Source organism: Chiloscyllium plagiosum, unplaced genomic scaffold (genome assembly GCF_037043375.1).
Source record: "Chiloscyllium plagiosum isolate Xiang-an unplaced genomic scaffold, Cpla_swu_hap1 HiC_scaffold_29, whole genome shotgun sequence".
In the NCBI taxonomy this organism is placed as follows: Eukaryota; Metazoa; Chordata; class Chondrichthyes; order Orectolobiformes; family Hemiscylliidae; genus Chiloscyllium; species Chiloscyllium plagiosum.
The window spans coordinates 39079516-39093129 of record NW_028270167.1 but is presented as its reverse complement, the minus strand read 5'-3'; the positions used below and the strand labels follow the sequence as shown (position 1 = coordinate 39093129).

At 40.6% G+C, this 13614-nt stretch overlaps 1 protein-coding gene across 7 annotated transcripts in view; it reads left to right on the top strand.

Annotated features, from left to right (window-relative positions):
* Positions 1-13614, top strand: part of fli1 (Fli-1 proto-oncogene, ETS transcription factor) — a 79644-nt gene that overhangs the window by 22368 nt on the left and 43662 nt on the right. For 6 of the 7 annotated variants that reach the window (XM_043676917.2, XM_043676921.2, XM_043676922.2 and 3 more), the window contains one exon: positions 4381-4449. The exons of the other annotated variant lie outside the window; for it this stretch is intronic. In XM_043676917.2, the coding sequence (XP_043532852.1) occupies positions 4381-4449 (69 nt within the window). The remainder of the gene's footprint in view (positions 1-4380; positions 4450-13614) is intronic. 7 annotated transcript variants of the gene reach the window in all.

Below are 13614 nucleotides of genomic sequence, written 5' to 3'. Positions count from 1 at the left end.
CCAGAAATCAATCTGGTAAACCTTGTTACACTCTTTCCAAAGCCAAAATATCCTTTCTCAGATAAGGAGACCAAAACTGCACATAATATTCCAGGTATGATCTCAATAAGGCCCTGTACAATTGCAGCAAGACATCCTTGCTCCAGTACTCGAATCCTCTCACTATGAAGACCATGTACCATTTGCCTTCTTCATTGCCTACTTCACCAGAATGCTTAACTGGTGATTAAGGACACCCAGGTATCCTCTTTTCCAGATTTATGATGATTCAAATAATAATCCAGCTTCTGATTTTATTACCAAAGTGAATAATTTAATATTAACCTGCTCAGTGCAAATTAATTGACCCAGTGGTAACTCTCATATTGGCTGTGTTCCCTCATTTTAACTCGTATAAGAAAAAGTATCCTAATTTTATCATACTCTGTAATACTCAGTAAGCCTGATTTACAAAGAAACAATTTAGTTCAAAAAATAAATAGGACACTTGTTTGGGATTTGAGAGGTAGGGATTGTTTAAATTGGTGTAAACAGGTTTCTTTCTTGGAGTGGTAATTTGTCAGATGTTTTTGCTGGACTGATACAACAAGGACATACAGGTCCAGCCAACATGGAACTGAAAGCGATTTGAATGAAGACTGAACAACAATACAAAGAAATTGAAGAGAAGTCTCTAGCTATATAAAAATCTGTTTGCTAATCAACTTGTTTAGAGATGTTGGGACCCAACTCTGGAACAGGTAGGACTTGAACCTAGGCCTCCTGGCTCAAAGGTAGAGATACTACTACTGCACTGCACAAGCCTTATGTTTAGACTCATTCATTTCTTTGGTAGTCCTCTCAATTCAGAATTGGAGGATTAGTAGGTTCATGCGATAATCTAGAACAGAATCTATGCTGACAGATTTCCAAAAGGCCTTTGACAGGGCGGGGGGCATGTAAGAGACAGTTAAATAAGATGAGTCATGGTGTTAGGGACAAGTGACTGGCATGGATAGAGGATTGGCTGACCAGCAGAAGGCAGACAGTGCGGATAAAGGGATCTTTTTCAGGATGGCAGCAGGTAACTAATGGAGTTCTGCTGTAATTGGTGTTGGAAGCATAACTATTCACGTTATATGTAATGACCTAGATAAGGGAACTGAAGGCATTGTTGCTCAATTTGCAGATGATGCAAAGATAGATAGAGAGACAGGTAGTGTTGAGGAAGTGGAGAGTCTGCAGAAGGACCTACAGTGTCTGGCGAGGAGAGTGAGCAAGAAAGTGGCAGATAGAACACAATATGGGAAAGTGTGAGGTTATTCACATTGGTAGGAAGAATAGATGTGTAGACTATTTTCTAAATAGGGGAAGGCTTCGAAATTTGAAGAATAAAATGACTTGGAAGACCTGGTTCAGGATTCCCTTAAGGTTAACATGCAGGTTCAGTCGGCAGTTAAGAAACCAAATGCAATAATAGCATTCATTTCAAGAGGGCTATAATAAAGAGCTGTACTGCTGAGGCTGTTTAAGACTGGCCAGACCATATTTTGAATATTGTGAGCTGCTTGGGTATCTAAGGAAGGATGTGCTGGCATTGGAGAGAGTGCAGAGGGGGTTTACAAGATCCTGGGGACAAAGGGCTTGTCAAAGAAAGAGTGGTTGAGACCTTCAGAAAGATTGGGAACAGGGTGAGACCAGTCTCATTGAAACTTACAGAACACTGAGAGGCCTGAATAGACTGGATGTGAAGAAGATGTGTCCACTTGTAGGAGACACTAAGACCCAGGGGCCCAGCCTCAGACTGAAGTGATGACCCTTGAGAACTGAGATGAGGAGAAAATCAAGGGTTGTGGGGAGAAGGCAGGAGAATGGGGTTGGGGAGCTATGATCAAATATTGAAGCAGACTCGATGGACCAAATGGCCTAATTCTGCTCCTTTATCTTATGGCTTATGGTTTTATAGATTGACAGATCAATGCAAGAAAGTGCTACATTGTTGGAAATGTTGCTTTGCAAATTAAATGCGAAACTCTGCCTCTTTGCTCACATGTCTGTAAAAGGTTCCATACCACTACATGGAGCAAATCACAGAGTTTTTCCAATGGCTCCATTTACAAGGCACCCTTATCCCATATCAGTAAGAGCAATGGGTAGGAAGAGGTTGAAATTGATTCTTGTCAGTGGCAATTACTTGGTTGGATATTAGATCCTCAGCACAGTTCATATAATCAGGGTTTTTCTGGTGCAGTGGTAATATACAAAACCTTTGAGCATGGAAACTTAGGGTTAAGCCTCACTAGTTTCTGAGATGTGTGTCATAACCTCTCTGAACTCATCAGTTCAAACTCACCGTGGGCGGCACGGTGGCACAGTGGTTAGCACTGCTGCCTCACAGCGCCAGAGACCCGGGTTCAATTCCCGCCTCAGGCATCTGACTGTGTGTGGAGTTCTCCCCGTGTCTGCATGGGTTTCCTCCGGGTGCTCCGGTTTCCTCCCACAGTCCAAAGATGTGCAGGTCAGGTGAATTGGCCATGCTAAATTGCCCGTAGTATTAGGTAAGGGGTAAATGTAGGGGTATGGGTGGGTTGCGCTTCGGCGGGGCGGTGTGGACTTGTTGGGCCGAAGGGCCTGTTTCCACATTGTAAGTAATCTAATCTAATCTGTAAAAATAATATCTAAACAAATCCTCAGTCCATTCTATGACAGGCAATTTTTTAGTTCATTGACTTGAACCAAACAGGCCATGGATCAGTTCTAGAATCCCTACAGTGTGAAAACAAGCCCTTCAGCCCAACAAGTCCACAATGACCTTTCAAAGAGTAACCCACCTAGACCCATTCCCCTACCCTATCACTCTACACTTACCCATGACTAATGCACCTAACATGCACATCCATGAACACTATGGTAATTTAGCATAGCCAATCCACCTAAACTACACATCTTTGGATAGTGGGAGGAAGCCCCCACAGATATGGGGAGAATGTACAAACTCTACACAGACAGTCGCCTGAGGGTGGAGTCGAACCCAGGTCCCTGGTGCTGTGAGGCAGCAATGCTAACCACTGAGCCACCATGTCACCCAGTTGAGCTGAGTGTGTTTTTATTTATTTCTGATGTCAAAATTTAAACTGAATTCAAAGCCTCAAATGGATCAAATGATGATCAAATAGGTTATTAGTCCTGAATGACGTTATCTCACTACTGTACTCAATTAATGGCCCACACCTGGATCATGGCGCCAAAGTGCAAATTCGGGAGAGAACACCACCTCAGTCAATGTCCCACTGGTCATGAAATCCCACTGGTACTTCTGTCAGACCTATCTGCACAAAAGCCTTTCTACATCTAACCCTGCCAGCTTCCTCATCCTTTCTCTTTCTTTTGTGTATTCTTGTGTATGTTTATTACAGTCTTCCTTATTGTACGTTGATTTATAAATCAAATAAATAGTACAAGATTGCAGCTGTGGCTCAATAGGCATAACTCTTGGTTCTAAGTCAAGTCATAGAGTCATAGAGATGTACAGCATGAAAACAGACCCTTCGGTCCAACCTGTCCATGCTGACCAGACATCCCAACCCAATCCAGTCCCACCTGCCAGCACCCAGGCCATATCCCACCAAACTCCTCCCACTCATACACCCATCCAAATGCTCTCCAAATGTTACAATTGTATCAGCCTCCACCACTTCCTCCGGCAGCCCACTCCACACACGCACCACCCCACCACGCGAAAAAGCTGCCCCTTAACTTAATAATGTGTGAAACAGGCTATCAATTTGCTATGGACTAATTTTATGAGAATAGACTAACTTCACCCAATAATAGATTGTTTGTATGATATTCCTTTTCTGCAAAATATTTATGGAAGTGACTGTTAAGTGTGTGTTGGATAAGTAATTCCTTGGCTCTGAAGCATTTTGTGACGTCTGAAGTAAGTGTGGGATGCTCTATTAATACAGCTTGTTTATTTTCATCTTATAACCATCATTTTTAGGATAACATTGGTTTGCATAAACCATCAAATCATAGGTACATTAGATTTAGTCTCGTAGGTGAGGTATATCATGTTACATTCTTGCCATTGTAATTCTGACTTGACATTTCTAATGCATGTTGATCAGATGAAATTACTTTAATTAATATTTTTGAGGTTTTAAAGAAAGTCAGATATACAGCTTTGTGGTTTTATTTTGTCATCTGTTGAAGCACTGATATAATTTTGATCTCTGTCAGCCATTACTCATGTTGTATCAGCTAAGATACTCTTGATTTGCAAACACTGTGAAGTGGTTACTTGGTTGTGGGCTGCCCAGGATTATACTGTTATCAATATTCATTCTGTTGTTTGTTTGTTGTAGATCTTTAATTGACTGGTTGCAATATCTTCCATAGGTAGCTCTCCATTAAGCTATTCCACGTCATCTCACACTGACCAATCAGCACGTCTCCCAGGCAAAGAAGGTTAGTTGAATTCGCTTCATTTAAATATTTTTATTTGTGATTTGGAAATACAGCTGAAACAATCTTCTGGTTATTAAGGAGAATGCAGTATTACTATGTTAAAGATGATGTGCAATGTTTCATCAATGTCCATATGTTGCTTTGTCCAAATAAATTACCAGTTAAAGGAAACTTCAGCAGAGAGTTGAAGGCACATGGCCGCTTCCTTTGTTTCTTCTCATTGTGATTAAGTTATAGATTCACTAGGTTTGATCTTCAACCAAGCACCACAGCAGTTAGCCTGCAAGAGTTAACTCTGAAACCTTTGCATAGTTCTACCCACTGGGAAATAAATGATTATCTCTGGATATAGTTAGTCAGTTCTAGTTGTTGTTTCAGTTGTTCAAGTCAGTTAATTGTGTCTTTACTGTTGACAACCATGTGGTACAAGTAGGCCTGAAAGTTCTTCGGAAGCATTCATATCTCTGAACAAGTGTAATGCTGTTAACCAGCTTAATGTTCCTTAGTTAGCATGTAAGAAGCTACTTCTCATTATTTCAATATGTGTCTCTTCTATCGAACATTGTTTATTTGTTAGTCATTCACCACTTTATACTAGTAAACCCCATGTCGGCAGTAACAAAGAAGATGCATAGCAGAACCAGGTGCCATCTGCGAGCATTTCCGAGAGCAGCTATTACTCCAAGTTGGTGCTGCTGGGACAAGGTTGTCAGTCATCCAATTGACTGGCAACTCTTTAAGTGGGTAGATCTCCTCCCAAGATGGGAGCAGTGCTCCTGCCTTAAAGCAGTTGATACTGCTGCCAGTAGTAAATTACTGTGGAATTGTGAGATAGTTCCTCCTTGGGGGGAGGTGGAACGATAACATTTTGTAAAATTAAGTCTACGGAGTCATTATGATACTGAAAAATGTCATTGCACTCATGTCTAGTCAGTACCATTTTCCTGCATGTATCCAATTTCCTTTCAAAATAATTAAACGTCTCCACAATGAAAGAGAGATTGGATTTAAGGGTAGAGAAAAATATGGACAACATGGAAAGAAAAAAAGACAATGATATTTTTAACACTTCCAACAAAAAATCAAAAGGAATGAGACTCCACATTTTCCATTCTACAGAAGTTGAATTGAAATATTATCGATCATGTCTTAAGTGGTCTTTAGACTGAAATGGTCAAGACTTAATTTTCTGCAGTTAACATAGTTTGTATCTATAGTGTAAAAATGCAGCAGCTTCATGAATTCATAGCAAGATACTTTCTTCACTCCAGCAACTTTTGGGTAATCTGAATTAAAATTATAAAGTGCCACAGAAATTCAGCAGGTCTGGCATCAAGTATGGCGAGAGAAAGAGAGTTAGTATTCTGAGTTCAAAGTGATTTTTCTGCTTTCTCCAGCACTTTTTGTTCTTATTTCAGATCTCCAGTATCTACAGTACTTTGCTTTTAGTTTCAGATATTTGTGTGTTGCCTCACATCAGCCTTCACCAAAATTTGCTGTGCCATCTTCACATAAACAATAGTGAGACAATAGTGAGGACTTCACTGTTTCACAGCTTCATTGTTACCTTGACTGCAAATTCTGAACCATCATTGTTGAGAATACAAGACCTGGAAGTAAGCACAGAAATAAAAAGATGGAGCTCCCCTTAATGGTTAAATCAGGAAATGTACTATCCCATGGTAGCTTAACCACATGGAGCAGGTTAGTCTCTGGGTCAATCTGCTGGTCTCTGATAAGTTTGCAAATCTTCAGCAGAAGGCAAACCAACATTTTAAACATACCTGAAGCTCCTCTGAGCGAAACTAGCTAATTCATCCAGCCTCATTCCTTAAGAAGGGCTTATGCCCGAAACATCGATTCTCCTGCTCCTCGGATGCTGTGTTTTTCCAGCACCACATTTTTCAACTCTGGTCTCCAGCATCTGCAGTCCTCACTTTCTCCTAATTCATTCAGGTTTCCCATTTCTGATCACTAATCAATGACTCTTGCTCTAAAGCAGTCTTAGTAATTGGAGTGTGATTCTCCCCATGTAGAGTAACCTGACTTGCTGGATCCATATGTGACAAATTCTCACTGCACAAAGCATTAAAGGATCCAGGCATTAGAACAATCATTGGGCTAGGAAAACTGGATATTAAGAGACAATGGGACTTCTACTCTGATTGACAATAAAGTCTTGAAGATAATAGTCACTTCTGCTTTAAATACCCACATTATGAAAATGCTAGAACATCTCAGGACTCCCTCTGAAAAATACTGAAGGACTGTATATTACTGAACTTCTCCCATCTCAGTGGTGTAAAACTGAAGCTGGAGCCAACAACAAAGCTTAGATAATTGTGCTTTCAGTTGCCTGCTTCTATGATACATTTAATCAGAATGTGGCACGCTTTGGGTTTGAGTATCGCATAAAAACAGCAAGAGTCACTGGGGATGTAAATTCAGATTTACTCAACACTAACCAGTAAACAGCTTTAAATAGAGTTCCCCTCCCAAAACAGATAAATACTGGAATGTGGTCCCAAAGGATATCCCACCCAACTCTTAAGTCAATGTTTCTGAGATTGTTAAGATTCAGATCATAAACATCTAAACATAGTCAGTAGTTAGGATCCTCATATAGTGAGTAATTTGCTCATGTGATTATTATTTCTCCTCTGCTGTTACAGTAAAGTTGTTAAACCTCCACATTTGTCCTGGAGTCTTGAGGATTAATTTCTTACAAACTACTGAGGAAAGTAATACGGGCATTAAAAATAGAATATTTTCTTGCATTTTAGTGGAACATTTTTGTCTATTAGTTATAGAAATGAGAGTTAAAACCTGTTTGACTGGGTGGGATGCCAATGACAGGCAGATTGTGTGATGAAATCTCTAGAAGTATGTCCAGTCAGTGTTAGCAATGTTTAGTTATAGCAATACTGTAGATCTGATGTTCAGGATTTTTGATTGTAGCATTGAAGGAACCAACTAGAACTTCTTCCTTGCATATCATTCCACACATACTGTGTCAGTTGGAACTTTATCCCCTGATCAGTATGTCTATGAGAGGGCTGAGGTCAGTCTGCAACTCGTGACAATGTTCCAATGCATTTGAATGAGGTATATTGTCACTGGCCCATGACCACCAGAAAGCAAAACAATGTGATGCTCATATTCAGCATCTGGAATGGACCACACCCCTCTTCTTGCAGAATGTACTGACTAATGTTTGGGTTTGGTTCCATGGGTGTGTTTAGATCTTGGTATCTCGTGTCAACTGGTCATTTTTCTCATGTGAATCATGAATTGATGCAGCACAGAAGAAGACTTTGCAGCCAATCTTGTTCTTATTGGCTCTATGAAAGAGTCAATGAGGCATAGAGTCATATAGCATGGAAACAGACCAACCAGTCCATGCCGACCATTATCCCAAACTAAACAAGTCTCACCTTATTGCTCTTGGCCCACATTCCTCCAAATATTACATTTCTTATTCATGTAGCTATCATACTCTTCCTCCTACCATTGATAATGTTTTAACTTTTAAAATCTGTTGCTAAAGTTGTTCCCATCAACTAATCAATCATTAAGATGGGACAACCCAGATCTTAATTCCCCAGATTTAATGTTCCCCAACATTCCCCTTCCCAACTCAGTTTTGGAAGAATCTTCTTATTCCCTTGTTTGGCACCACCCACCTTAGCACCTTAGTGATTTAATCTATTCTCTATAACAAAGAGGTGGCACATAGTAGTTCAGTTACCCAGTGCGAAATCAGCACCCACTGCATTATAAAACATAGTACAGGAACAACACTGTACGACTGCACAGAGAAGTTGGCCACTGAGTCATACAGGAGAAAGTGAGGTCTGCAGATGCTGGAGATCAGAGCTGGAAATGTGTTGCTGGAAAAGCGCAGCAGGTCAGGCAGCATCCAGGGAACAGGAGAATCGACGTTTCGGGCATAAGCCCTTCTTCAGGAAGAAGGGCTTATGCCCGAAACGTCGATTCTCCTGTTCCCTGGATGCTGCCTGACCTGCTGCGCTTTTCCAGCAACACATTTCCAGCACTGAGTCATACAGACAGGACATTGAGTGACAGAGAGATAGACCAGTGAGTGACAGAGAGGTAGGATACTGACTATCAGATGAACAAATGAACAAACAGGAGAATAATTAACAAAAGAATGTGACCCTATGCCATGGATATATGGGTGCTGAATCACAGAGAGGTGAAATATGAGGCATTGAGACAGGATAGTGAGCCATTGGCTCATTGGCCTGTAATATTTTTTAATACATTCATAGGAAATGGGCAGGATGAGTAACACCAACATTTTATGCTCATCCCTAATTAGTCTTGAGAAGCTGATGCTGAGCTAATGTCTTGCAGTGCATGGAAAGGTTATTGCAGTTGGGGGAGTGGGAATAGGGATTGCAGGAGTCGGAAAGGGAGGAATGCCCACAGTGCTGATCAGAAGGAAGTTCCAATATTTTGATATAATTACAATTGAGGAACATGCAATATCATTCAAAGTTAGGATATTTGATCCCAAGCACAATTTAGGTCTGATCTCTGCCAACTTACGAACAGAGGAACAAAGGAGACCTTTCAGCCCTTCGCGCATCCCCTGCCTTTCAATAAGATTGTGGCTGATCTGAATTTAACCTCAATTCTGCAGACAGTTGTCAATATTTCATCCCTTTGGTAATCAAAAATCTATCTATTTCAGCCTTAAAAATATTTAAAGGTTTTGCATATGCTGTCTTTTGAGAAAGGGCATTTTTAAGGGTCACAACCATCTGAGAGAAAAGAAAATGTATTCTCATCTCTGTTTAAAGATGAAACCCCTCATTTGCAAAGTATGACCCCTAATTCTAGATTCTCCCACAAGAGGAGACATCCTTTCGATATCCACATGATCAAATCCCAACAGGATCTTAATTGTTTCAATTAAGTCACATTTGATTCTTCTAATCTTTAGAGGATACAGGTTTATCATAATTACTCTTTCCTCATAAGCCAACCCTGCACATTCCAAGTATTAGTCTATAAAACTATCTCTGAACTGCTTCAAATGCATAAGTATGGACCGTTACTGTAAACGATTCTCCAGATGCAGTTTTACCAATGTCCTGTATAACGGAAACATAACTTCCCTATTTTTGCATTCAATTTCCCTCTCACTAAATTATAACATTCGATAAGCTTTCCTGATTACTGGTTGGACCTGAAAACTAACCTTCCATGATTCATGCACTAGGACATGAAGGAGCTCCAGGAGGGTTTTATTGAGCAGTTAATAGACCAACTCGGGAAGGGGCCATATTGGAATGATGTTGGAGAATGAGCCCAGCCAGGTGGTTGAAGTTTCAGTTGGGAATTATTTTTGAAATAGGGATCACAATTCCATAGGTTTTAGACAATGACGAGAGTGATCCTAAAGGAATTGTGCTAAATTAGGGGAAGACCAACAATAGCAAAATTCGGCAGGAGCTGGGGAATGTAGATTGGGAGCAGCTGTTTGAGGATAAATCCACATTTGTTATATGGGAGGCTTTTCAAGAGAGGTTAATTCGTGTGCAGGACCGACATGTTGCTGTGAAAATGAGGGATAGAAATGGCAAGATAAGGGAACCATGGATGACAGGTGAAATTGTGTGACCAGCTAAGAGGAAAAAGGAAGCATATGTAAGGTCTTGGTGAGTGAAAATGGACAAAACTTTGGAAGAAAATCGGGAAAGTAGGACCAAACAGAAATGAGGAATTAAGAGGGCGAACAGGGGTCATGAAATATCTTTAGCTAACAGGGTTAAGGAAAATCCCAAAGCCTTTTATTCGTAAATAAGGAGCAAGAGGGTAACTAGAGAAAAAGTTGGCCCACTCAAGGACAAAGGAGGGAAGTTATGCTGGAAATCAGAAAAAATAGGTGAGATTCTTAATGAGTACATTGCATCGGTATTCACCAAGGAGAGGGACAGGGATGTTGAGGTTAGGGATAGATATTTGATTATTCGAGGTCAGGTCAGCATAAGGAGGGAGGAAGTATTGGATATTCAAAAAGGCATTAATGTGAACTCGTCTCCAGGTCCGGATAGGATCTATCTCAGGTTACTGAGGGAAACAAGAGAAGAAATAGCTGGGACCTTAACAGATATCTTTGTAGCATCCTTGAACACGGGTGAAGTCCCGCGGGCTGGTGAATTGCTAATGTTGTCCCCTTGTTTAAGAATGGTAGCAGGAATAATCCAGGTAATTATAGATCAGTGGGCCTGACGCCAGTGGTAGGGAAGCTGATGGAGAAGATAGTGAGGGATAAGATCTATTTACATTTGGAAGAAAATGGGTTTATCAGTGATAGGCAGCATGGCTTTGTGCAGGGAAGGTCATGTCTTACCAACTTAATAGAACTTTAGTTCTCTTTTTATTTTTTTCTGCCAAAATAGATAATTTCACAATTGCATACATTGTAATTCATTTGCCAGATCTTTACCCGATCTCTTAACCTACCTTAACCTGACAAGACGTGCATTTGTGTTAATGATGTGCTTCCTACAAGCAGAGGACCTTGAGTCAATGACATTGACAGCTGTTATCCAGCCTGTGGTTAGCAGGAAGCACTGATTATAAACAGGTCACCTGTTGACCCAAACACAAAGTTTTGGAAACAAAACAGAATTTTAGAAAGCCTTAAAAAAGTCTTCAGCTTATCTCGGCTACACAAGGTTAGAACTGGCAGCATAGGCCGTAGACCAATACGGATGACATATGTTATTGCAAAACTCTCGTCTGATGCTGTCCTGTGAGTTGTAGTAAAGAGTTCAACAGTACTGGATGCCTATGTCTAGGAAGGATATTGTGCGTCTTAGAGGTATTAAACCCTTAGACAAAAATGTTGAGCCTTTCCTTTTTCTCGAAAGCACTCCACAGCGAAATGGAAAAGGCATTACTAGCTTATTGTCTTTGGTACTGAACTCTAACACCCAGGTGTGGGTTCAAATGCAGCCATGGCAAGTTGTGATATCAATAAAGTTGGTAAATTATGGGCCTGAAGTAGAAACTAAACAACAGAAGTTGCTTTTTTTTTACAGTTCCAGAAACCCCAACCAGTTCAGAAATGGGCCAATGCTCCCACCTTGTCTGATTTGGTGCACACGTGATTCCAGACACTTGGCAACACTCTTTTGATAGTACGTTCCAAAGCCACAACACCTAGACCTAGGAAGACAAAGACAACAGATACATAGAAGTACCAGTCCTTCAAAGTCACACATCATCCTGACCGGGAATTATATCGCCGTTCCTTCACTGTCATTGGGGCTATGTCCTGGAACTCCCTTCCAAATAGCATCTGTCACCGTTTCTAGTGCACTCATATTCCAGGAAAGCATAAAGAAAATGTTCCACTGCAAGCATTTAACTCTTGGTATATCTCCTGGTGAGCCATTCATGCACAAAAATAATTTCTTGAATTTCAGAACAGTTATGACAAGTAATTGCTGAGTAAACAGCAGTGTGTTGGCAGCATGACCACCCAGCACATTGAAAGAGCAGGCCCAGAACCATTTTCCCAGTGTAACAGGAAAGAAGTAATGGATCTGCTGTTTCCCATACCTCCTGAGCAAGTAAGCAATAAAGGGCAGAACTCAAATCATGGGTATTGTACTTTTTCACAGATAAGTTAGAAGCTTATAAACTTGGGTCTGTATTGATTGGAGTATAGAAGAATGAGAGGGAATCACATTAAATGGCATAACTAGGGCTGGACAGAGATTGTGTTTCCCCTGGCTAGTGATTGGGGGTGAGGGGATCATTGATTCAGGATGCAGTGGAAAGCCATTTCGTACTGAGATGAAGAGAAACATCACCAATCAGATGTTGTCCATCTATGGAATTTTCTACCACAGAAAGTTGTACAGGCAAGGTCACTGAATATATTTAACAAAGAAATAGATTTCCAGACAATATCGGTGTTAAGAAGCAGCCAGAACATGGCAATGAAATAGAGCATCAACCATAACCATATTTAATAGTGGAGAGTGTTCAAAGGCAGAATGGCCTATATTTTCTATGTTCCCATGCTTCTGTATTTTACAATAACCAGCAACAAAAATAACATAAAATGGAGTCTATCCTGTGTTAAGCTGAAGTACTGTACATTATTGCTGGAAATGAATTTACAAGCTCACATAATCTTGATTTGGTTAGATTCCCTACAGTATGGAAAAAAGCCCTTTGGCCCAACAAGTCTACACCAACCCTCTGAAGAGTAACCCACCAGACCTATTCCCCTATCCTATATTTACCTCCAAATAATGCACCTAAAAATTTGGGCAATTTAGCATGACCAATTCACCTGACCTGCACATCTTTGGATTGTGGGAGGAAACCAGACCAACCAGTGGAAACCCACACAGCCATGGGGAGAATGTGCAAACTCCACACAGTCACCTCAGACAGCAATTGAACACAGGTCCTTGGCACTGTGAAGCAGTAATGCTAACCACTGAGCCACCGTACTGCACATTGGCGATTAGTAAAGCCCACAAAAATATTCATCAACTATATAGACTGGACCTTTTCACTGTGCTGCAGTACCTTCACTGGGATGTGAGAAGGAATCTCACTTTTATGTAGAAAAAAAGCTAAGTCACAGTTCTGAAAATATGGGAGTGACTTTAAGGAGATTCAGACTTATAGGCCCATAACATTTTCCATAATACTGTAAGTTATAGATGGGGGAACTGTCACTGAATGAACTTTAGGTTCAATAACCATAATAATAATAAACGTTTGCTCAATATATATGTTAAATTTCAGTCTCAGCTGCAGAACAATTTTCTCATAATGTCAGAGACTGTACCAACTTAAGATTGATTGGATGACAGGCCTCACTAAAATGTACAACCTTAAAAACCCAGTATTCCATGTTGTTGATGTAAGAGAGTTGTCATGTGCATGGTTCAAGTATCGTTGCACTTGTGGTACTCCAGTCATCTCCTGAATATGTCATCAATGGCTCAGCAGTAACACATTTGTTTCCATGCCACAGGTTGTAGGTACATCATGCAGCTGAGGGGATGCTACCTTGTGAGAGATGCCATCTTTCAGAGGAAATGTTAGATTGGCGACCTGTCTTCTCTCTCAGGTGGATACAAAAATTCCATAAAATTAATGCAC